The sequence below is a fragment of the Apus apus genome, chromosome 11 (assembly GCF_020740795.1).
Source record: "Apus apus isolate bApuApu2 chromosome 11, bApuApu2.pri.cur, whole genome shotgun sequence".
Classification (NCBI taxonomy): Eukaryota; Metazoa; Chordata; class Aves; order Apodiformes; family Apodidae; genus Apus; species Apus apus.
This window is the reverse complement of record NC_067292.1, coordinates 4805020-4830877: the sequence shown is the minus strand read 5'-3', so window position 1 is coordinate 4830877 and position 25858 is coordinate 4805020. Positions and strand designations below refer to the sequence as shown.

Genomic DNA, 25858 nt, shown 5'->3' with positions numbered 1-25858 from the left:
ATCCATGTGGCCATTATTTTCCCTCCTGCTTTGGCAGGCAAGCTTGATCAGAGAAAGCAAGGACAGAAATGATGATGGAATTTCTCTTTCTACCTCACCCCCAACCTGGATATCTGTGGTACTAATGAGCTGGTGGCATGTGCCCACTCTGCTCCTGCAGTGAGGGGAAAATGGGGGACAGAGGTGTGACTCTGAAAAAAGAAGGTAAGGTAAAGATTACAACCTGCTCCCCCCACCACCCACCCCATCAATTAAGTTATGGAAAAAAAAAAACAAAAAACCTAGACAGAATGACCTGGCCTGCTCACATGCCTTTCAGTCATGGAGAGGGAGCTTTGCTCTGTGGGAGTTGTTTTTAAAGGAGTATTTCTTAAACTTTCCAGTGCTTCTGACGAAGCCTCTCGTTTTGGAAAACTGAGTAATTTAACTTGCTGCAAAGTATAATTTATTATTGCTTCCTTACTTCCCTCCCCACCCCCAAGATGTTAGTTTCTGAAAAACAAGTGAAACATTATCTTGATTTGAAAGACCTTCTCTTCACCAAGAATAACAAGTAGCTTTTTCCCATAAGAACAGTGACAGGGGTTAGTCACTGCCCAGGTACTTTACGCCAACAAATTCCTCTTTGCTAAAATGGAGATAGTTTTGATAGGTTTTGTTGCTTAATAGTTCAGAGGAAGAGCACCTGGTAACTTTCTGCCCTTTGGTTGATATTTGGTAAGTTTAATTAAAATCACAACAGAACTGAGAGACAAGTGGTGTATCTAGAGAGAGAATGGAGGAGTGCAATTATGTGGTCAACCCTAATGAAGTTTATCGCTTCACTAGCACCATAGCCTATGACTTTAAGAGCCAGGTGCCAAGGTTCATCACACTCCATAATTTGTATGGTTTGATGATTAAGCAGGTAGTGAGGGAACCCACAAAAAAACCAGGAAGCCTATTCTTCTGGAATGGGTCATTTACACAAAGCACCAGCTGGCAGAGAGATCGCCGCAGCTGTATTATAATTGGGTGGTTGTGCTGATGAGTGATATATTTGTCCAGTGGTCTTACAAATAATAGGTCAAAACATTTCTGCGGGTGTGTGGAACACAGATGCAAACTGGTGGAGATAGCTGAGGCAGCTACTTTGGGGAAAGCATTCAACAGAGTTGAGTTTGCTATTGTTCGTAGTCGCGTGGTGGAACCATTGAGGGGGTTCAGCTGAACCCGGAGCCCCGCTGTTCTAGGCACTAGACATAGGTGGAGCAGGAGACCTTCACTTCCTCTGCCCTGCCCAAATAAAGCTGGAGGAACCCATTTACAGATGGCAAATGGATATTCTGAGAGGTTTCAGCAGTAGGGATTTCCCTCTAGATCTTAAAACAGGAATGCCTAAATTCTAATTGTGGGACTGGATTCATACTCAGCCAGTGTCCTTCTGTGCTTCAAGCCTTGGGAGTTGTGCTGCATCCAATTGGAGCTACCTGGAAAATGGCTAGGTCTGGTGAATAGCTATGATAAATACATGGGGAAGCTCTTTAGCTTCAGGCACGTACTGGTTGCCCTTTGGTCTTGTATGAAGGTGCTAAGGTCTGCGAGATAGCTTGTATGTGGTGCAGTTTTAGGGATTACCATGCTGCGGGAATTCAATTTGCCAGCCAGCACCCTGGAAATAATTTTTGTTCTAGAGACAAACATTGAAATAAAAGTCAAGAATAATTTCTTTCTGCACCACAGAATAATAAAAGAGATGCTTACAGATAAACAGAAATAAAAGAAAGCCAAACAGCCAAACACATAATTATCCATGTTTTAGATCCAGTTCCAAGAGGTTTTATGTGTCATCCAACTAACTAGCTGTCAAGATGCTTACACAGCTTTTTAGATGTGACTTTCTCCTTCAATACAGTGCTCATTGAACAGAGCATGGATGTAGGGACAGACTGCTCCTTATGATGTAATTTTTTCTGGGTGTTCCATTTAAAGCCCTCCCACTAAGGGTTACTCATAATTCCTCTATTAATCTAGATATCAGTGCGTATCACAACTCCTAAAGGATTATTGGTCACCTCAGTCTATTTTTAGAAATCTTGATTTCCTTCAGGTTATAGCTAAACCAAACTATCTTTGTCCAGAGAATAAACAGAACATGGTAACAACTGTCCAGACCCTCAAACATAAACAAATCATTAATCCATTGTGTAAGGAATGTTCCTTTCAACCAAGGAGGCTGGATTGAAACCATGATATGTAATCTTTGGTATTTGGAAGCTGATAAGTCATAACAGTGTATCAATAAAGATAACAACACTTGCAGTGAATACACATATGAGAGTAACACATGCAGTTCATTGCCCTTTCTGGATTTAGGCTAAATACAGTGGTAGCCAACCACTTCTGTAGGGCAAGAATTCAGCTTAGCTTGGCTTTGAGTGGTACTGTGACTAGTAATTTTGGGATACACATGAAAGCAAGTATGTACCCTTGGCATTTTCCCAAACAGCATCCATCTAATTGCTTGTTTATATCTTGTCATCTTTGGTCTAAAGACTTCCTTTGTATTTGTATAGTCCAAGGACATAGAGGTACCATTCTCTGTCAAAACATTGAACCCCACTATGCCACATGCTTCAAATATTAGTTATTAAAAGACTAATTTAGTACCATGTTGCACATGAATTAAAAAAATACATTAATGAGGTTTTCTCCTGGGAGTCTTTAGATTCTCTCTTGTGATACAGAGTACAGGTATAGATGTCCATGGGCTGGGGAGAATGCAGCTCAAGGTGTACACAGGACCTCTTGCATTTTTTTAGCATGCTTGGTAGTAAACTCTGAATACTGTCCGCATTGTGGCATGTGGGTTGCTTGTGTTTTCTAGTTAGCTGAATGATGCAGCAATGAAACGTGGCAGTTGATAGCCTTTGGGACAATGTCCTGAATCGACACAATATGGAAAGAACAGACCTAGGTCTACAGGAGAGCATGAAGCATGACTCAGACTCAGCTTCCTGTGCCTCTGACCTGGATCTTGGGCTTGCCTATACCTTGGCTTTCCTGCTGATATTATTAACCAGTCCTCAACTGTCTCCTAGTGAGTAGTGCTGCTTGCTCTTAGGTGTTTTACCCATCTGCTAGCATGGATGGTGCAAATGTGTTAATTGTAGGATTGTTTACCTTGGAAGGTATCTTTGGATGTCATCTGGTCCTCTCCCAACCCACGCTGCCCTTTTCCTCTCTCAGTGCAGGGCATATTTTGCAGTTGTACAGCCAAGCTGTGAAGCTCCAGACAGTATTGATGGGTGGTCTCCCAAGTGCTGGGCAGAAGTAGCAGTCACCTCCCTCATCCTGCTGCCTGTGCTCCTGCAGCCCAGCGTGCCTGCTCACCACTGACTTGCAGTTGACAGTCACCTTATCTTGGTTTTAAAATGCTTTTCCTACACAGACACCATGTTTTGATTCCCATGGATTGGGAGACTGGAACAATGCTGTCATTTGGGGTTCACACATATTTTGCATTGAGTGCTAAGACGAGCAATGTCAGCCTTCATAAAAAACTTTAATTTTGGATTAATACTTCCCTGGTTTTCTTACAGATTGCTGTATCTGTGTCTTCAGGGCATACAGATACTTCCGTGCACAAGCAGCCCTATTAATTGCAAGGGGATTGACTGTCATATAAAGCCAAACTTGACCTGAATGATAATACACTCTCTGGTCTTCACAGTATCCAGGTCATGAGTTCCTTGTCCACTAGTACCAAATATACAATACCTGTATGCAAGATCAGTTTTTTGAACATAACAGTGAAAGTAAAGATGGAGTTATTTTTCTGTGCTTTAAAACTGCAAAAAATTAAGTTGTGAGAAACTAGTCTCCAAAATGTGGTAAAGCTTTCCTTGTGTAAAGCACCTTTATGTTTTGTCACCATGGTAATGATTAAAAATAGTGCTGATACAGGAGTGGGGTTTATATAGAGTTTAAATGATGACATTAAGTAAATTTATAGTCTTAAATCTCAGTAAATCATGCCTTAAAACTATGAGATCAAAAAAAAATCATATTGGTTATGGTTAAAAGGGCCCATGTCTGTTGTTTGTATTTTATCACCTAATTTATGATCTGAGAGAGAAAGCTTTGATACACTGACAATTCAGTAGCCCTGTGCTGTACTGCAAAGTGAAAATACTGTTTGAAGAGCTCCACAGTTCTTTGGAAGTGCCTGAACTTCAGACCCTCTCTTTGGTGGTTACACAGCACATGCAACTGTAATTGTTTTGGCTGTTTCTTTGCTTTCTTTAGCTGAAAGCCTGAGGTGTTTTTACAGAACACAGAAGTTCCTGTTTTATTTTGAGGTGAAACAATAAATAATTATTATACAATTAGACAAACAACTGTTTTTTTTTTTTCTTTGTATTGTTTTCTTTTTCCTTTCATGTCTGTATATGTCAGTAATACATCGATGAGGAACCTAAGCTGTGGAATTAAGTTTTGTCTTTCAAACCCTCAGGGCTTTGAAAGCATCACGGGCTTTGATGGCACAGGGGGTTTGGACGAGCAAGGTTATTGCTTTGATGGATAAAAGGCACGCCATGAGGTTTTGGCTGGTGGTTTTAGTCTTCCTGTGGAATGCACCAGTTGTGGGAGACCATGAACAGGTTTTTAAGATAGCTAGAGCCTCTCTCCTTCAGGACTTCAGTCATCCTGATGAAGTTTCAGACTGGGCTTTACACTCCATAGGGAGCAGGTGCATAGTCCAGGTCATGTGTTACTGTATCTGACTTGCCAAAAAGAGAAGCTGGTATCAGTTAGAGCTTTCTGGTGAGTGTAGTGGGACTAAAAGTGTATCTTGGGGCATTTTTCAGTTCTTTCTGCCCCTCTCATGGTTAGGTTGATGTTTACTGCAAAGTTGGGTTTTTTTTGGTTTTTTTTTTTTTGAATTTGAAAGGTAATATGAAATTGAGCTGTCTCTCATGTGGGACTGTCCAATGACATCCCCATGTTCTTCATGCAGGGATTGGTAATACCACCTGATCTACAGTCTGAAAAACCTCATTGTAGATTCCGGAGCAACATCATAGAAATCTTGTCACACTTAAAGCCTTTTATTTCCATAATATTTATTTTATGTAGTTAAGTATTCTCTCTCCTCTACTACTTTTCAGGAGGAAAGGGTGGTGTAGTTTGGTTTTGGTGTTGTTGTTTTGTTGGGGGTTTTTTTGGACATCTTCATGAACACACGAAATCCATTGGTTCCCTCATTTTTCCACATGAGTTTGATAGTCTTAGGCCATCTGTTATCAAAAGTCACTTGAAAAACTTTGGCCTTGTTTTCTGAGGTCTCAGTTTACTAGAGGTAACTGTGCTGTCTCAGCAGAAAGGCTTTGGTCTCACTTTGGGAAGTGAAAATGAAGAAAAACAGACAAGATGTTGACAAAGTTTTTTTTGTATTTTTTTTATGAAGCACTGGTGGTGTTTTAAGAACTGAAACAGGTAGAGTGTTTTGGTTTTTTTTAAGCTTCCACTGCCTTTGCATTAGGAAAACACCTCGCTCCATCTGGGGGACACTGGAGCAGATCATCCCATGAGGTACGTCGGCAGCAGCTGATTGCTGTCTGTGCCCTGCCTTGGCTTAACATGAATCACTTGAAATCTGGGAGCTACGTATCTGTGTCAGCACAGCACTTTGTCCCACCCAAAGAGGTTCTTGGCAGCATGCTGGGATGCCAGCCTGGACATGAGCTGCTGCTCTGAGCTGCTCTGCCCTCATCTAGCCATATGCACTCACAGTTTCTATACCCATAGATGTCTCCTGCATTGCCAAAACAGGCTTTTTTAAGGCAACACAACTCAAGCCAATTAGTGGCCTGGTGGTGAAATCTGAGTAGAAACTAGGTAGCTATTTTCTATCTTCCTTTAGCTAAGTCAGGACCAGCTCTAAATTTTCCCTTCTAGACTTGGATGCTATCCTGTTCAAACTAATATTAGGTCTGGAGATAGAGGGGTGTCAAAAACAGCTGAATAAACAGGTCAGTGTGCTATTGTGTTCTTAGGTCTTGCTCTGGAGAGGAGTAAATACAATTGCTGGAGTATGATGCTTCTTAGGAATGCTGAACTGCTGGCCAAGAGGGATCCTTGGTTTTGTCTTGGCAGGTTGCGCTTCACGTTGTTCCAGGGCTGACCTTATGAATAATTCTGTGCAATTCGTGACTTCCAGGTCACGGTGACCAGCAGTTTCACCAAATTATGCCTTCTCTATAGTTGTCACAATATAGAGCTGCATCAAAATTGGTCTCTCATTCAGGTTCATAGCTGCAGAAAAATCTGTTTTTAGGAGATCTCTTATAAAAACAGGACAAGACTAGTAGTCTTTCCCAGGAGTGTAATTATCTTCCTTGCATGATGCATTGGGTGTGAAGGCCTAACTCTGGGAGCTGACACATGCAAGTGCCTTGTTAAGCTTCTGTCTTGGGGCCCAATTCTGCATTATAAATGTCATGAGGACTTTCTGTTTCAGAAGACCTACGTGAGCCTGAAGAAGCAAAGGGGATCTAGGTGTTGTTTTAGATTTCTTTTCCCTTTCTTGCAGTTTTGTCCTTAAGTTTATTTCTTCTCATTAGTGTGTTGAGTGCATCGTAATATACATAATATACTAGAGGATTCTAGAACTGTTGCTAATATCCCCAAAAAAAGCCTGAAACAGTATGTTGCAAGTGTCACAGCCTGTATCTTCTGCCCTGGCTCTTGCTAAAAGTCACATGTTCAGCTTGTCAGTTTCACTTCTTTTGTCTTTTTTCTCCAGAATAGTGATTGTTTCAAAGTTAGAAAACAAAGTATGCCCTTCATTGCCCCATCTTCACTTAGAAGCCATTGTATCACAGCGTTTTACCATAGCCTGGTCTCTAGTGCTCTTTAGTATTTAAGATGGGAATACTAGATTAGGCTGTGTGACCAGAGGCAGGATCCATTAAGGATAACAGGGTTTTTGTGAGTGACTTAGTTGCATCAGCTGGTCCTTGGAGTTGAGGTGGGCAGTGGTTTGAGTCCATTTTTGGTCCATCAGCCCATCTCTGATCTGCTGCAAGGAAGGTGGCCTTGCAATCAGGAAAGCTGTGGGATTTGATTCAGTCTTGCAAGTCACACAACATTTGTACAAAGGAGAAAGGAAACAAGCAAATTGCAGAGATTCAGTGGCATTTTGGCAGGCTAAAGGGTTGCAGGAGGTTTGGGATTTTGTGCAGATGTGGTGCGATATGATATGATATGATATGATATGATATAAAAGCATGGAACAAAGTGATGGGTCTGTTTCAGATGCAAATGCTGCTCAAAAATTTGGTATCTCCCTTTGAGAAGCTCAGAGCTCCAGAGCCCAGTGATCTGAAGACAGAAATACCCTGCTTTTCCCAAGTCCCTTTTAAGATGCTGGCAAGCATCACATCACTATCCAGCATCTGTGCTTTCCCTAAGGCTCTGCAGCAGCTTTCTGACACAAACATGTTCCTCGAGCTGTGCACATCTCTCTTGCTGACGACATTGATGATGCAGGTGCACAAGGGAGAGAAGCCAATTTCAAAGGCATTTATAGTGCTGAAGTGCTAGAGGCTCAGCAAATAATACCTTTGCCAAGGAGGAGCAAGTGAAACAGGCAGGTAAACGTCCATTTGGAAGGTGTTTTGGTGACTGGTGAGAGAGGAGGAGGACAGGAAAAGCCGAGGGTGCCCACTCCTAGCAGTGGAGAGTAATAAGGAAAAGGGATGACGTGGCTTTTTAATCCAGTTTGCATATCTGGGGAAAAAATGATTGCTTTGTGTGCTACTCGGTGCTACCTAAGCTTACTGGCATTTCCCAGAAAACAAGGGGAATAGGTTCTCTTTCAGAGATTATCTTTTGTTAACAGTTACTACCATGTATAGTGTTAGTAGCCACTTAATCCCAGTTTGAGGTAATTTCTCAGGTGGCAGGTTCTTCCAATCAGAGTGCCTGAAATTACTGGCATGTGTTTTGCAGCCTTGCAGATGAGGCAATGTCCTGTTTTCCCGGTGATGACCAACTCTCTCGTGCCTGAGTGGGATGTGAAGGGTGTAGTGTCAGAGTGCTGGGGTTTCTGCACAGCAGGTATGCTGCCTGGCTGCTCTCCACCGTGGCCTTGTGCACAGCTTTTTCTTTGGCAGACCTGGGCAAAGTGCAATGACGATAAGATTGTGAGTGCTCTTTTTTTCTTTTCTTTTTTTTTTTTTTTCCTACACACTATCTCTTTTCTGCAGTGGCAAAGTCATTTATTCCCACTGCAGGCTGAGAGCTGGTGGATGTCAAGGACTAAGCTCCACAGACACAGCCATCATGTGTGGAATATAAAGCGTGTGAATATAAAGGTATTAGGAGCCTGGATCAGTTCAGCCTGGTGGCAGAGGCAGTCTCTAATGCAGTCAATTATGGTAGGTCTTTGCACAGGGAAGCACACAGCAAGGACTGCATCTAGGTGGCAGTTAATTTCACAACGCTTTGTCTCTTCTGCTTTCTGTTTGATGCATGCTAAGATCCACAGTCATGCAGTGTCTGATACAGGTTATTTTGTACTATTCCTCCCCCCTCATGCACTGCAATGCAGTTAGTCCAGTGGAGGTTCTGGAAAATGTGGAGACTATATGGGACACATATTCCTGCTTTTTGTTTAACAATGTGCTTTTTTTTTTTTTTATGGAACATAATTTTGCTGACACCAGCTTATACTGCACAATCTCAAATACAGGAGAATGTCAGAGTCACACCCCTCCGGAAACTGTGGGTTATGCCAGAACACTGAGATCCCAGTGTCCAGACAGCGTCCATGTTGACCATTTTCTGCTCCAGAGAAAAGGGCCAAAAATGCTGCAGCAGGCAGCAGTGAGTCTTGCAAGAGGAGGAGATGGTTGTGCCTAAACATGTTTGAAACCATCCCTCTGATGATCAGTCAGAGGCTGTTAAAGTGCTGTAGATCAAGCAGGGTGTCTGGCCCTTGCCCAGAATGTGTGAGTGCAGCAACCTCTATTTGAAGGTTTTCATACACATTCTGCGTAAGAGTTTAAAGCAACTCAGGAGGGTTTGTAAATACCACCAGCCTGAAATTAGGGCAGATCTGTCCTGTACATGTAGGACAACTGTGTTGTTCAGCTGTATTGAAGTTGTTAAAAGTTCTTTTTTCCCGTCCAAGATCTAGAGGTAAAGGTGTTGTGTGACTTTTTTTTAAGAAAAAACATGACAAAAAACCAACACCAAGCACCCATGGACGATGTATTTTTAAATATTTCTTCTTTTGTGGAGATGTTCCGTAGGATTTGCAACCCAAGATCACAGCTGTGTCTCTAACCAACGCTTTTTGCAAGTAAGGAGGGGCTTGTGTTTCTGCTAGGAACGTGGCTGCAGTCATAGTGAAATTCCGCATAGCCAAAGCAACATTAAAAACAAACCCCAGCTTGGCTCCGGTACCAAAAACACGGAACAGCAGTTGCTGTATGCAGGATGAAAGCTGATGTTTTGCCAACCTGAAGTGTAAAGCTGGTGCTGGAACTGGGGCCTGAAGAATGGGAGTGTTTGCCAAAAGGAAATGGAAGCAGGGATGGAGGGTTTCAGGGAATGCATCAAAGTCGGCCGTGCCAAAAAATGTCTCCCCTGTGGACAGGTCTGATTACGATAGTAACCACATTAGCCCCTGCAAAGTGCAGCTGGAGCCACGGTTGGGCTTCTGCCTTTTCTAGCTGGGGAAACAGCATCTCCAGTGCATGGCTGAAGTGGAGCTGGGTTTACTTTGGGTCCTGCATCTTAGTGACTGAAGGGCTGCGTGCAGGGAGGTGAGAGAAAGGCAAGACACCAGCAAAAACAAAGCCCAGTTTTTCTGGTTGGTAGTGGGAAGTTATACCAAAGATGACCTGTTCCTTCCCTCCTTTGGGGACCAGAAGGAAGCCACAATTTTATAGTTGCTCTCAGTTTTTGGAGGCACACACGCTGTATTTGCATGCAGGTTTAGTCTTCAGTGAAGCCTGTGAATTTAAGACCTGCTTGCCCAGTGTTTTTAGCTTTCTTTTTTTCCTTCGTATAGGATATAATTCCCTACCCATCCTCTCATCCCCTTGCTGTTGCTGAAGGATATCTTTGCAGTCGTCTTGAGCACATCGAAGGGTAGAAGGATGGTCAGTCAGGTGACAGCTGTGTGCAAAGGAGGTGGATGTATCTATATATATAGAGAGATAGATATATAATATGCTTCGGGAGCAAGTTCTTCAAGTGCATTAATGTCGCAGCTGCCCAGTGTCATGCTGGGATGTGAGTGAGGAGGCTGCTTTGGCAGCCCCTGCTTCCACACCAACTTCTCATGGCCCAAGCAGAAATCTGTTTCATCCATCATTCCGTCCTTTTAAAATTTTGTTTATTTCAGCATTCTTTTACTTTGCACTGGTACTGTCCCAGAGGTGTCTGAGCAAAGGACACATTCTGTGCCTGTGGGCAGTGTCTGTGCAGTTGTTCCAGCTCATGCATTAGTAACAGTTGAACCCACGTCACCACTTGCTGAACCCGTTGAACTTGGTCGGCTTTGAAACGGCACTGAGTGTTTGGGGGTTCTTGCCTGGATTAGCTGAGACCTGGAGGAAGGTGGTAGACACTGGTGGGAAAATAATTGGTGAACAAATGTAGACTGAAAAAAGTGGGGGAGGTGTGTGGAGAGATGGGAAAGCAGACCAACAGGATATCAGCATTCGGTTTGCTTACTACAGCCCTGTGCATGTTGGTGCTTTCAGTTGGGGTTGTCATGATCTAGGAGTTAGCATGGAGGGCTGAGAATCAGAAGACCTCAGTTCTGCTCTGGTCTTGACTTGCTGTGTGACCTCAAGAAAATCACCATGGTTTTCTTGCTCTGATTCTCCTTGTCTTTAATCATCAAGACTGTGAGCTGCTCAGGTAGAAAATGTCACTTGATATATTGATTCAGGGCATAGATTCATGCAATAAATGATGGCAATTTCATCAGGGTATTTTTTACATGAATTGGCAAAAAGTGAAGTGTTATTTGGGTCTTATCTGAGTGAGAATCAGGAAGTGTCTAGCTTATGATGTTTCCCGCCAGTTCTTGGGCCTGTGGCAGGGAGCTTGTGGGCAAGTGAGCCTTGACCAAGGTGATTGCATTCAGAGAAGCAACCAAAGCAGAGAAGATGGTTCACTTAATCATTTAGCACTGAACAAAATGAAAAATGCAGAAAACGCCTTGACCTGAAAACATGGTAAAGTGTGAAGGTTTGCTGCTGCTGTTTTGCAGCTTTTTTAGAGAGCGGAACATCAGTGTTTCTGTGTAAAACCTTCAGAAGGTCAGAAGAGTTTGCAGCATGAGCAGTCTGAAGTCCCCAGTTTGGAAGAGTCTGGATGAAGTTCTGGGGATGCCATGCTTTCTTTGTTTTCATGAAGGTAGTGAGTTAATGGACAAAATGCCAGCAGGTGGTGCTCAAGAATGCATAGTATAGGTCCTGTGCTTTGTAGGACCAGCCAAGCATGTGTGCTGAAGACCACAAGCAACTCTTCCTGTTTCATTATTATGCAGTGTTTTAACAAAATGTTCTCTATGGCAGTGCAGAAGACTGTTCCGGTGTCTGCTGGGTTTTTGTTGTTTGGTTTTTTTCTCTGTACTTTTGTGCCTAGCAAGAGGCACCTCCATTTTACGCGAGGGCTGCTAACATTCAAGTGTAACACTAGCTCAGCTCAGCCATCCCCGCAATGAGCTGGGGAGGACCTCTGTGCGGGAGGTTGACCTTTTCCCTTTTGCTGGAACTGCCCTCGTTGCTCAGCAAGAAATAAACAATTGCTGGCACACACAGCCCTCAATGTCTGCATACGTTCTTGCAGTAGCTCTTGCTCCTCCAGTAAAGAAGTGATTAGTTGTGTGCTGTTGCATGGTAAAGGGCTGAAGAGCAGAGAGCTAGAATTTAACAGGCTATTCTGGATTAGGGTGATTAATTTTTTTTTTTTTAAATGTGATGAAGATAGTATTTTTTGTTGGGAAGTCAGATTTCCAAGAGTACAGAATGTTTCCTGGCCATTGGTAGCAAAGCAGGGATGAAATTTGGTCCTCAAGAAGGCTAACTTAATATTGCCCTTTTTGGATCAGGTGTGCTGGCTTTTCTAAGATGTTCCTGTCGTGAAAGGTGTTGCTAGGACTGAAAAAGGCAGTTGTTCCATGCCTTACAATTTTGTGCATTAGAGTCCATTTTTCTTGGATGTCAACTACATCAGTATTGCCGTTCTTGTCAAAGGAAGTGGTGTATGAGCAAGGGCTGTAAGATGAGGCCACTATGGGATAGACAAAACGAAGATGTTCCTTAAAGCTAAAAGTTCCCTTTCTGTTGACAGCAGTGTTCAGGAGCTTTTGAGCACTAGTGGCAAAACCCACTGCTTACAGATTTCTGTCACATTTGCTTGCTTAATAATGCTGGAAAAGTAATTTTTCACATGTGGACTTCAGTTCCTCCTCCTGATCTAAAAGAGGATTGAGACTGAGGTCCTTGGGTTTCTGCAAGACTTAATTAATGAGAGTGATTTGAGAATGAAGGATGCCCTGTCAGTGTCACTTATTCCCCACACTACTTCTTCTGTGTACTTATTAAATTCAGTGGTTTTGCTTTTAAAGTCAGCATAGCAAGATCTTGGAATGAAGCTAGCAGTGTGGTTCTGACTGGTCAGTAACTAGGAGGGTCAAATTCCAAGTTGGCATGGGTTATTTTCACTCACATAAATTGTCGCAGGAGCTGCTGCTTTTAGGGAAATCCCAGTGGAACTGTATTCCTGCCCCAGTATTTTTCTTATGCACGCTATTAATGGTGAATGTTGTGTGAATATTTTCAGCAACTGAAGGCATTTTTTACACTTACATCCAGGGGGAACGAGCTCCTCACACATGTTGACATACCTGTTCTCCGATACGTGTCTACCAGGCAGCTTTGCTTTTAAGCTCGTGAGTGATTGTTTCTCCCCGCCCTGGTGTCAGCGCAGGTAGGACAGAGCAGATGGCTCGGTGCTGGCTAAGTGCTTGCTGAGACACAGCAAATGGCCTCTGTGACCGACTGATAGGTTTCAGGCTTTAATTGAGGCTTTCAGCAAGGCGCTCAGCAGTGAAAAGCATTCTGCTGAGAAAAACAGCAGCATAACCATGGGCAAAGGTTCAGGATAGCAGAGTTCAACCCTCTTGGGGATGGCTTCTCTACTTATTTATTTATTTTCTGCTGTTTTCCCACCATCATTCAAGATTTCTGTAACGTCTCTTGCAGATTACAGCTCAGTGTATCAGTGCAGCACAACCCTTTGTGCTGAAAACGTGAAGCAGAGACTGATAAGTTTGATTTTTTTTCTGCTTGCAGCAGGCTCGGTGTGTCTGCAAGGGTAGCTGTCCCCTTTGAGTCACTGTCTGGGCTGAGTAGCAGCTTTTGTAGGTCTCCTTTGCATAGCAGGGAGCACAGCACCTGCTGTCTTTTCTCTTTATGCACATCAGCATAATCAGAATTTTAATTTTTAATGAACATCTCTAAAAGGGAAAGAAAACTTCCCTTGCGTCTCCCTCCCCCCAAGCAAGAGTGGATTTGACAGTGGAAGACAGATACTTGTGGTGGGGTTGTCTGAGCAGTGTCCTGTTGGGCAAGAGAGTTCCCTTCAGCAGCTGTTCTAAGGCTGAAGTTGCTGCTTTCTAAAAGCACGTTGTAGCTCACCCAAGTAAGGAACTGCCCAGAGCAGGCAGGGATACAATAACCCAGTGGTCTATCTCTTGCATTCCCCCCACCCCCACTTTTTATCCAGCTTTGAATTCTGCTTTGAAGTTCATTTCTTCATAGTGCAGGACCAAGGAGTGAATTTCAGCATGGAAACTGTATCTGTTGAGCTAGCTTTGTTTGGTGTCCTCAATTAGTCAGAAAGGAGTTGCTTCAAATTACAAAGCTGCCTGGTTGGCTTTGAAGTTCAGGTTTTATTTAATGCTGGAGTGGGTCTAACAAGAAGACCCTAAAAAAAAAAAAAGGCACTACATGATTAAGAGAAATTAAACTTTTATTATTCAAGTTTCCTGAAGAGTCCAAGAAATCTGTGATGATGGTAGAAGTAGTGCTGGTAGTTTAAAAAATGCTGGTGGACCCTCCCTGCCCCCAGGAACTCAGAAGTACAAAGATTTTCATTCAGTTCTGAAATCCCAAATGCGTTTGATAGTGTCTGCAGAGTGTTTATATTCCTGTAGCTTTTCAGTAGCTTAAAATGCACTGAAAATGCGAACTACTGCCAATGTGCTTTTGTACTAGCATGAATTTAATTAAAAAGATAATTGGATTGCTTTATCAGCCTTTGTATGTCAACCCAGTGCCACTCTGTTCTCCCCCCTCTAACAACATTGACAAAACCAAGGCATCTGAAGTGGGTATTTTTCTGTATTGTTCTCTCATGTTTTGGGTAGGGTACAGTGGTGACTGTGTTTTCTGTTGAGCATTGGATCTGTTGCCACGGTGGGAAGGAAGCAGCTGATAAGCAGAGAGCCAGCCTGTTCAGGTGATTCCTGCAGGGGCTGCCCTGGGCGAGTGGAGGGGGAAATGCCGAGTAGCAGCAGAGCTCCAAAGCAGACCAGCCCTTGGCTGAGTCCTCTGCCTTCATTACACAGACAGTGTCTAGCCCAAAATGCACAGCCAGATCTGCAAGCTGCACAAGATGAGTGTTTTTTGTCATTTCACTGGAAATGCTGCCAGGGAATGTAAGATCCATTTTTAGTGCAAAACACTGATCTTTTCATGTAAAAAGAGAAGTGCCCAGCCTGTGTCATTTAATAAACCTGAGGACGTACCCTTCTTGACATCCCTTTGATCAGAGGACCAGATTCACACCCAGAGAGGAGCGGAGGGGCATGTGAACAGAACAGAAAGGCTGCAGTCTGGGTGGTTGGTCTCTGGTTGCTGCTGACAGAGCTCCTTCCCTGCCAGCTCCCCGGCCGAGCGCTGCCCCCAGCGCTGCCTGCTTTGCCAAAGCCTCTCCTGGTTCCCATGCGCGCTCCCATGTCATCGGTGTTGTAGGGCTTGTCGTCGTTTCCCTGGGCTTCTGGAGTTCCAACAAGCCACCTCTGGGAATTTGGGGGGGTGGGTTTTCTTTGAATACTATTTATAATACGGAGCAGCCGCTGTTCCAGTCATTTGTGGCAACATGGCTGCTGAGAAGGTAAGAATTGTCTTTTGCTTATCCAGCTGGTCTGCGGACGGGGCAAGCAGTGAAACAGCTTGGGCATGGCCAGGGAATGCAGGGACATGCAGGGGACTGGGGCAGATGGGATTAAGCAGTCAGGAATGCTTTTCTTGTGAGTGGAAATGCTGTTGCACGGAAGACTTGCAGACTTTACAAGTTAGTTTCTGTTACAACTGGAGGATGACAACACGACTTCTCAGGAAAAAGCTTGGGGGTCTACTGGAATTTTTACCTTGATGAAATTGATTTTAATTAATTCTGAATGTGAATTCACCAATTAGGAACGTTGAATAAAGTATTTGTAGATTTATGTTTTGATGACCCCTCTCCCCCTTTCTTAATCACTAATTCCCTTTAAAATAACCTACAGCTTTGGAAGCAGTGTAATAGCAGGTATCTGTTGTTAACCTGAGGCACAAGGTGTTTGCAAGAGGAGATGATGAAAAGAAGGATGCTCTGGAGTTAAAAAAGCTTATTTTAAAATAAAAGGGAGTCACAGATTTTCATTGCTTCCACAGAAGAAACTGACTTAAACATATGAAGTTTTCTTTCCATTTAAATGTCTTAAGCACAGCTTTTCAGCAAACAGAAAAGGTAAAACTCAAAATACAAAGCAGCCCACTTGACAGTTGCATGTTGGAAGCACATATCCAGTCAGTTTTTTCAAGGGGTTGATGGTGGTGTCAATGTGACTCTTTCATTTTTCTTGCAGAAAAAGATTTACAAGTACAAGAAGGTGCTCAGTAACCCCAGCCGCTGGGAGGTGGTGTTGAAGGAGATCAGGACACTGGTGGACATGGCGCTGACGTCTCCACTTCAGGATGACTCTATTCACCAAGCACCACTGGAGATTGTCTCAAAACTGCTCTCAGAGGTTTGACCCCAGCTATGCTCCTCCAAGACACTGTTACATTTAGATGAGAGATGAACAGTTAAAAATTTGTGGGTGGGTTTTATTTTAACTTGGGCTGTCAAAATTCTGCCTTTGGCTCTGCTTGTGACTTCTGCTGACTGAGTGGAATTTGTACTTGCTGGCGAGAATTTGACCCAGGTTAGGTAGATTTCTAAAAACAAAACATATTTCTCTTGAGGGTTGTTTGTGGGGGTTTTTTTTGGTGGTTGTTAATTATTTAGGTAAATTTATTATGGGTCTGATTGATGTCTTATTTCAAGTCAGTGACAAGACTCCCCTTGACTTCTATTCCATTGGCTTTGTCTGCATGGCCAATAATTCTTGTAGCATTATACCAATAAATTCATTGTGCAGCTATTTATTATTACCAGTTGTGAGTTGTGGGAAACTGTTCTTTTCTTCCCCACATAAGTCTAAACAAAGCCCCCCAGTATTGGCTTGCGACACCAGTTCTGTCAAAGAAAAATATTTTTCTTCTTCAGAGGTATCTATCCTCCTTTTTATAGCATCTTTTCATGGACAGGAAAAGTAATGCCAAGCAGGTTTTTCATGTCTTAGTACTGATATGCATAGATTTGTGGTAAGCAAAAAAAGTTGCTAGCTATTTTTCTTGCAGTAGGCAAAAATACTTAGAACTCACAACTCTTTAACCTCTAAATGGATCATGCTGCTGGGAAAGCCAAACACAAACTCTTTTACATAGGTGGTAGCATAGGTGGCTTCCAGTAAATGTATTGGCTTTTATTGGATCCCTGTTTGAAGAAGGAATTTCAGGAAAACAGCAGCAATTAATTTACTATCAAAAAATGGTATACAGCAGCACAACAATCCCTTTATTAGTTTTCTTTAAAGCATATAGCCTGTCTTAAGACTTTTTAAGAAATTTATCATTAGTTCTAATTTTCCAACTGGTTGAGACCTATTCTGTTGTGCTGGTGTTTGTCTGCTCAGGTTTCATGGTAGGGTGGCTTGAGTCTGAAGACACCTGCATGCTGAGGAAGAAATGGAGGCTTGCACAACCCCTCATAGCAGATAGCATACCACCTTCTCCAAGGGAATTACTTTAATTGGATTAATATTATTCTGAAAAGGAACTATTGCAGTCTTGGGATCCTAAGAGGATTGTGTATGCTGATGTACCAACCCAGAGTACTCTTTACTTATTCATTTCTTCTGTTCAACTCTTTCAGAACAACAACTTAACCACTCAAGACCACGAGAGCATTATTGTGGTAGGTATCTTTCTGTCAAAATCTGAGGACAAATCTGTACTGTTTGGTAGTACTTCTGTTAGTGCTTTGCCTCTGCCCCTGAGAAGTAGGGCAATATGGAAGCATTTCCATTAATGCTGGTGAACTGAGGCAGGATGAAAGCCTACTCTTTTGGAGGGTGGTTTTGTCATTACACTTTTCTTATTTCATAGATGAGTAACTATGAAGTTTCCTCATCAGCTTATATGAAACAGCACAGCCAGTTGAGGGTTAATTGTATCCCAAAATGGCCTCTTTACCAGGCTACACAGTGCAGTGTTCATATCTATGTATGTACTTTAAATAGTCAAAAAACATCATTTCCAGATGTATCCTATAAAACCCTTAGGCTTAATAGTTTCCTGAGGGGCTAATGCTGCCATATACAGAATGTCTCCATTGCTGCCGGTACGTGAGCAAGTGATTGTTTTTGTACGTGTGGATGTGGGTATGTGTCACTGCAGTTGATTTAACCCCCTGCTTCCTTGATTTATAAAAACACCCTCTTCAACTTTTTTCTGTAGGTTGCGTTTATTTAGACATAGATATAAGTAAATCACATGGCTGCTCTCTTTATTGTGCAAAGAAATACAAAATCTCAACTAATTATCAGAGATTTTCCCAGTAATCTAATCTAGAACTCTCACCACCACCTGATTGTGTCATGGCTCTCTGACTCTTTCTGCAAGAGTAGGTGTGAATGGTGTTTAACTGCTGCTCAAGATACCGTTTTATCTGGAATCAGTCACTGAATTTCTGAAGTGGCATTTACTTTTCTTTGAGATCTGCTGTAGGTTTAATTTTACTCTAGTGCTAAGGGTAATTCAGGCCTCCACTTACAACTGGTGGTTTTGGGGGAAGGATTTTTTTTATGAAAGATGTAAGGTGGCCCTTACAGGGAAGCTGAACCAGGTGGCCTCCTTTCAGCCTACATTATTCAGCAGTTCTGGGTGATGGCTTCTTTGCTTCAAGTGCTGCCCTTCCCTAGGTTGTGCCAAACCATTAAGGAGATGGCAGTGAGCTCTGGATGCTCAGAAACTGCCCTTACACAGCTAACCTGGCCTGTTCTTGGGAGGTATTACTGTTGTATCTTAAAAGGACTCGGTGATTTGCCAGCTTCCTTCTGTAGGTGGTGCTGGACCAGGTCACTATTACAGCTGCTCCCTTCCCGGTAAGGAAGGGGAGGCCCATGTTGCCGTAACTGGGCAAGGCGGGACAGCAAGTTTCTGCTTTAAACCACAGCTCACATAAGGCAATACTGAAGGCACTCGTGCTGTCACTCTGCCACACTGACAGGCAGAGCTGTGACCTGCTTGACAGTGTCTGTTGTGGTTATTCCCTACATTCAGGGAGTCCTGGGCTGGAAGAACAAAGCTCATTTGTCTTAGGCTGGCAAGCAGCCAGTGACATCTCTGATGCAGTGATCCTCTGGCAGGTACCAGGCAGGTACAAACACCTGGTGATTTTGCAATATATGGCTCCTGTGGATTGACAGGTCCTATATAGCAAACACTCCAAGAGCTGGATTCAGGGAGTATCTTTAGCTCAGGTGTTGGGTGGGTAGTGAGGACATCTTAGTCTCACTGAATAGTGCTGCGTTCTCCATCAGTCAGTCCGCTGTTGCTGGACCACCACCAGAGGAAGAGTGAACAGTTGCAGCAGGATGGCACAAAATCATGAACAGAAACTTCACAAATGTTATGTGTAACCAAAACTGATCTTTGCAGTTGTACTTGGGCTTCATTGTTAAAATTCACATTAGTCTTGACCTGTTTGTGAAAGTGGCTATTGTGAAACATAGTCGTTGCAAGCAGACTCACCAGGGCTGAAATCCTTAAGAAGGTGAGGGGGAGAACAAAAAGCAAAGCAGACTGCCTTTGTGAAGCTCCAGATGCCACCCAGATAAAGTATCTGGTTGTTCAGTTGCTTAATACAAAATGTCCTAGCTGCTGTGTTTAGTCTTACTTTTAAATGAGTACTAGGAATCCCTTTAGCTCAACACTGGAAAAGCCCGAAGGCACCATCACATGAAGAGAATACATTGTTCTAGTACCATTTTCTAATTTACAAAGGAAGTAACAACAACATAAGTTCATTACACCCTCAGTGGCAGGGATCACCTCTAATGTGTTTACTGAGCATCAGCACAGTGGTTTGCATAGCAAGGAAGAAGGAATGGTTGATCTCAACTTTCACTAAGTTAGATGTTTGATTTTGATGAATAGGGTCCTCCAGGGTAAGAACAGTGCTGTGTTACTTTTAGTGAGTTAGTTATCACAAAAAGAGCTCAGACTCTTTTATAAAGGATGTGGGTGTGGTGTTTTTCAGTTTTTTGTTCCAGGGGAGATGTTATAACTGAAACAGTGAGCCTCATTCATCCTTGCTTTTTTGCATCCTAAAACAATTACCATTAAAAATTGTACTCCTTTGCTGTGTTTTATCTATTTACCCTGGTGTAGTTAAAAGCAAATTTTTCCGGAGGATTCATAGCAGAGGTGTGCTTGAACTTACACATAAAATAGACACATAGCCTACTTCTAATTTCTCCATTAATGCTTTTGTCCTTTTTTTAAAGCAAGCTGTTTGTTGGTTTTTTTTTTTCCAAGAAATAGATTTCCCTACAATATCCTTGCTCCAGTTGCAGTCCTCTAATTAAATTTTTCTCTCCCTTTCTTTTTAAAGGCAATTGCACCTTTGCTGGAGAACAACCATCCTCCTCCTGACCTCTGTGAATTCTTCTGCAAGGTATCAGAACAGCTTTGCTTTCTGAAATCTAATAGTTGTATATAAGTGTAGTTCTTTGAGGGGGTGGTTGTTTTTTCCCTTTAGCTCCTTACCTCATGCCCAAATTGATTTCAGTTTTTGGTCAACAAACAATGATCTTGGAATACTTAACAGCACCATTATGATAAATAGATCTGTATCCTTAGTACATCAGACTGCATAGTCCTGATACTCTGAGAGAGGTAACATCTCCAGACTCCTACACACCAGTCTGGGAACAAGAGATGTCCTACTGCATGTTCTCTGTAGTTAATGCAAAAATGATTGGAGCCTCTGAGTTCCAATGAGTTTGTAACATGATGCACAACTCAGCCCTAATGACATTATGTCATTGGGTAATGGCAGTGGGAAGATCATAAGGACTCATGTTCTTTCCTGGTAAATCCACGCCTGTGCTGCATGTTGCATCTTTTCCATGAACTTCTGAGTCCTTTGGAGTGCTGAGCTGCTGGATTTGAAAATGCTGCCTTTCCTCTAGGCCTGTTTGTGTTTTAGTTTCAAGTCTACTTAAATGTACTTACTGATGACTAGGTATACATTTGTCAAATGTTCTGGATGTTGCTTATAATTCCCATCCAGAGTTATTAATCAGCAGCTTTTTCCTACAGAAATTAAGTTTCAGAAACTCCTCTGACTGTTGCATTTTTATAAGGCAGTCTCAGGGGCATAGCTAGCTTGACACTCAAGATGCTTTTATTCCTGAATATTTTGCCTTTGGTCTCCATTAAAGGTGAGCACCTAATTATCTTTAAATGTGTGGGATAGGCTGTGTATAGTTTCAGGAAGGGAAATTGGTCATGGAGTTTACAGAACAGAAATGGATGAGGCTAACAAGAAGGCTAATGTATCTTCAAAATAGGCCCTGCCTTGAGTGGGGAGTTGGACCAGATGACCTCCAAATGTCCTTCCCAACCTAAATTGCTCTGTTACATTTGTTTCAGCCTGTGATGGGAGAGTGGTTTGTTGGTACCCTCCAAGATCCACCACAGGTTTTTAGCCTGAAACCCAAGGAAAGGAGGAGTGTGCCATTACGTTGCCTGTGTCTACGTATTTTTTTGTACTCACCTCTTTACTTTTAAACCTGTTGGCAAGTTTCAAACAAATTTGACCAAAGCTGTAGTGGTCCCAAAAATACTGCATTCCAGTGAGATTTGTGAAAAATAGGCAGTAGGGAAGGGAACTCGTGTGGTTTATGAGCTCCTGTGGTAATCTATGGGGGTGGTGAGACACTGGCACAGGTTACCCAGGGAAGTTGTGGATGCCTCCCATCCCTGGAAGTGTTCAAGGGTAGGATGAATGGGACTTTGAGCAACCTGATCTCCTGGAAGGTCTCTCTGACTACAGCAGGGAATTTGAACTAGATGGTCCCTTCTGACCCAAACCCTTCAATGATTCCAGTAAATCCATAGGGGACAGATCAGTGGTATGAGTATCCTGATCCCAGGAAAGATTAATTGAGCCTTTGTTAATCTTGGGTAATCCATGCTTAGGGTGTGAAGCCAGAGGAGACTCATCTTCATAATCTGTGCAGCTCACCAAATGGCTTGTTGCTCGTTACAGCATTGCCGAGAGCGCCCGCGGTCCATGGTTGTGATAGAAGTGTTCACACCAGTGGTACAGAGGATTCTCAAACACAACATGGTGAGTGCACATGTAATGGAAACTTGGTCAGTATGTAGAAGTTGTACTGTGATACTTTTCATAATTGGTTTAAAATAAGTTAAATAAAAGAACCAAAATAGGGACTGTGTTCATTCTGAGCTGATGCTGTCAGCGTTTTTTCTCTAAGGCATCACCAGCTCTCTGGATTTCCATTTTTCTTTGGAGTCATGTCCAGTGAGTTCTTACCAAGATTTCCTGGATTTCCTTGTGCTTTTCTGCTATTCTTTTTCCTTCTCATTCCAGGCATTGTTACTTAGGTGTTCTGTGATTATTCTCTCCCAGGCTGCTTTCTCTCTTCTAATTGCTGATCAATTCCTTGCTAGTGATGGAAATAAATGCTAGGAGACTGCCCTGCCAGCTTTACTCTATCCACCCCTTATACCAGATTTTCCCTCCCTGACTCTGAAGATCGTCTTACATGTTTCATACTCCTTTCTTAAGACTGGTCCTTTGTGGCATATTACATTTCCTGCCGTGGTGTTCAATTTACCAAAAGAAATTTTACTTCACAATGCTGTGGCAGAGTAACAAGTAAAATATTGTATTATTATTAATAAATTAAATATTTAATACAGCTGACTTGGCTGTGATCTCAAGGATGAGTCTCATACCTCTGTAACTCCACAATCAACTTCTTTTCACTAACTGATATAATTTTAGAGACCATCTGCTGTCCTGCTGTGTACAGCATGAACCCAGTAGAAAACAGTTCATATTTGTTATTTTTACAACAGTATTATTATTTAACTCTGAGTTTACAGAACTACATAGAAAGCCCAAGATGGCAAAAAGGTCCTGTTCCTGGCTGTGTGCCTGCACTCTGCAGACATGTAAACATTTTTGAATATTCTGTAGTGTTCAATGAAATATTCTGTAAATGTTATTCTTGGATTCCCAGCTGATTTTTTTAAAGCATCCAGAGCTCTTGAGGGGTCTCAAATAAAATCTAAATGCCTGGTGTGTAATGCTTGCATTTGGTTGGCTTCAGAGAATTGGGTATATTTACCATACTTAACATTTGCAGATTGAAAATCAACATGTCTGTACCGCAGTGTGTAGTCAGAGAATTTACAGTGTCATATATTAATTGGAGTGGATTTGGGCACTTTACTGCTCTTCAGGGACTTCTGTACTGAATAGACTTTTAGAGAATATATGTGTGCATGTAATAAAAATATCCTGCAGGGGGACAGTGGTGTTGGCAGTAAACTTCATAACCTTAGGAGGCCCCATGCAATTCAGTGTGCCTACAGCAGGAGACTAACTATCTGTTCCCACCTCTGCTGCTAATTTGCTTTGTGGTTTTTGGTAAGTTCTTGAGAAGTTTAGTTCCACAATGTCTGTAAAATTGGGAAAGAGTCCTTCATTTATCTCTCATTTTGAAATCTCAGAAGGATGAGGATAGCTTTTTGTTTTGCTGTTACTACTGGTTTTGTGTAGGACTGGAGACTGTTGTATGCTGAGTTGTTTGGGGAGTGCTCAGCAGCCTCTCAGTATCTTTGGATATCAGCTGTTTGTAGGCTCAGACCAACTCTTTAAATATAAGCACTGTTGTTTTGGGTGTGTTTTTTTGGAGCAAACAATATTGAGTGAGTATTGTATGTCACCTGGTGTGGTGACAGGCCATATTTAGAGAGATACTTTATTTTAGAGCAGTCAATAATTACATCCTCCTTGTGATTGCTTGGATCTTTGTTCTGGCTTCAGTTAGGACACCTACACAGGTTGAAAAATGTCAGGGAAACTGGAACTGCAGAAACTATCTTGCAAGGGAAGTGTTCATGAAATTAAATGGCACCAAATGATACACAAAGCACACGTGGTCTCATGCCCTTGAATCAAGTGTATTTGCACCTGCCTGAAGGAGTTGTTAGAAGTTTAATGATTTTAGATTTAATGCCAACTGTGGAATTGTCAAGAGTCCCTTTGCTGGGTAGAGTTACCAGGTAGCCATTCAGTTCAAACAAACAGTGACACCTGGACTTGAAGGAGACATTGTTCTGCCTAGGCTTGTATTCACATTTTTTGTGATTTTCTCTAGTTATAAAGCCTATGAGATGTTAATATAAGTTGTGCTGTAGAAGTGCCTGACAACAAAATGAGTAACAGAAGGTTTTGGTGCTTTGGGAATGTATCTTCCCTTTTACAGACAACCAGTATGTTACCACTTGTGGCATTTCTTTAAGATTTCAGTTGCCATTTGTATTTTCAGGAAGGCTCGCCCTCTGCTTGAGGGATAACTGAGAGGGCTCCTGTGTCCTCAGTGGGCTTTGTCCGCTGCTTGGAAATGTAGCTTTGCAGTTCTGTAACACCTGGGTAATAAGGTTACACCTGTGTAAATGTGAAGAAATGTGTTGTGGAATAACATTCACCAGGCAGCAGGTTTTACTCCTTTCACATCTAAAAATAGCAGGAGATGTGAGGAGATGCAGGGTTTCAGTTAGCAGGTGCCTTCACGACTGCAGGATTTAAAGAAAGTGACTGTTGAGCTCATCTGTTAAATTCACGTTATAGATGGAGTAAAATCCCTGGAGAAAGAAATGACCTCAGGTTTTATACTTGATCAATTATTGATTGCATATCAAAAAGATTTTCTCTAAAGTCACAATAGATATGATGTCAGACATGGAAGTAAAAAATTATTTCTGAGTTGCATTTTTAAAAAACTGCTGTTAAATGTGGAAGCAAAAAACATAAATCAACAAAAAAAGAATTTTAAAAATAAACATATAAAGTGAAGTGTACTAAAGAAATGTAAATACAGGTAGAATTATTTTTTTCCCACTAAACATTTCTTGTTTCAAGGTGGGTATGGGAACATGAGAATTGGAAAGCATGTCATGATTAGTGGGAAGAATGTTACTTCAGCATGCAGCAATACTGTTCTCTTGCAGCTGTCAGCTTAATAACAAAGTGAATTTGGTTATGTTTAAGTTATTTCTTTTGATAACCCAGTTTCCATGTATATTGCAGGCATGTTTCACCATCTTTACTGTCTCTTCTTTCTGGACAGGATTTTGGGAAGTGCCCTCGTTTGCGGCTGTTTACTCAGGAGTATATTCTGGCTTTGAATGAGCTGAATGCTGGAATGGAGGTGGTGAAGAAGTTTATCCATAGGTTAGTTACATCTAATTTAGGGCTTATTTTCAAACCTGTGTACGTGCTTTGCTCTGTTACCTCTAGCCCTGCTCATCTCTTTGCTGGCTGTTAAGAAGAGCTGGTCCTTTTTGGTACTGGTGAACAGCAAATAAATTAGAAAAGCCCATGGGGAAATGTTGCTGAAGTATCTCTTTAAAAAAAGTTTTTAAACTAATTCTCAAGAATGGCTGGGGTTTTCTGCCTATTTACATACTAGAAGCAAATGTATGTTCTTTTTATACATTTTGACTCAGCCTCTACAGAGAGATTCCCATTAACTTTAGACCACATCGTGCTCAGTTGTGTGAGATTTTTGTGGGGAATGGGGAGATACATCAAATAAACTGAGGATGCAGCTTAGCCTTCCTCATAAATAGGGTCATTGGGTAGGTATTTACAGGGTTAAAATAACTCTGTTATGGCCCTTCTGAAGGCTCTTCCCCAAGGCTGTGTGTCCAGTTCAGTGTGACTCTTGCCTGCAGAAATCTTCTTCAGAATGATGTCATCTTGGTTTTTGTTTTTCAGCATGCATGGTCCGACTGGACAATGCCCCCATCCCAGGGTCCTGCCAAATCTTGTAGCTGTCTGCTTAGCAGCCATTTATTCATGTTATGAGGAATTTATCAACAGGTCAGTATGAATTTCCAGCTGACTACATGTTGCTCACTTCCAAACCTGTGGCATTTAATCAAGATCAGTGTGAGCATGGGAGGGGGTTTGCAAGAGCATGTCTTTGTTCTCACTGTTCATTGCTAGTGTTACATGGGGGAACTCTGGTCAGTCTCATGCATGTTTTTGTAGCTACAGGACTGTATTTATTACACTCTGTGTGGTTGAAAACTGCAAAGATGCTGAACCTTCATTCACTTGTAGTCACTGTGGCATCTTTAGAGGCAGT

General features: G+C 42.2%; 1 protein-coding gene across 1 annotated transcript in view; it reads left to right on the top strand.

The window, feature by feature from the left end:
* CMIP (c-Maf inducing protein) overlaps window positions 1-25858 on the top strand; it is a 130535-nt gene that overhangs the window by 79191 nt on the left and 25486 nt on the right. Inside the window, exons 4-9 of the mRNA XM_051629498.1 lie at window positions 15926-16087; window positions 17317-17358; window positions 20059-20121; window positions 21721-21801; window positions 24836-24939; window positions 25486-25590. Of these exons, the coding sequence (XP_051485458.1) occupies window positions 15926-16087; window positions 17317-17358; window positions 20059-20121; window positions 21721-21801; window positions 24836-24939; window positions 25486-25590 (557 nt within the window). The remainder of the gene's footprint in view (window positions 1-15925; window positions 16088-17316; window positions 17359-20058; window positions 20122-21720; window positions 21802-24835; window positions 24940-25485; window positions 25591-25858) is intronic.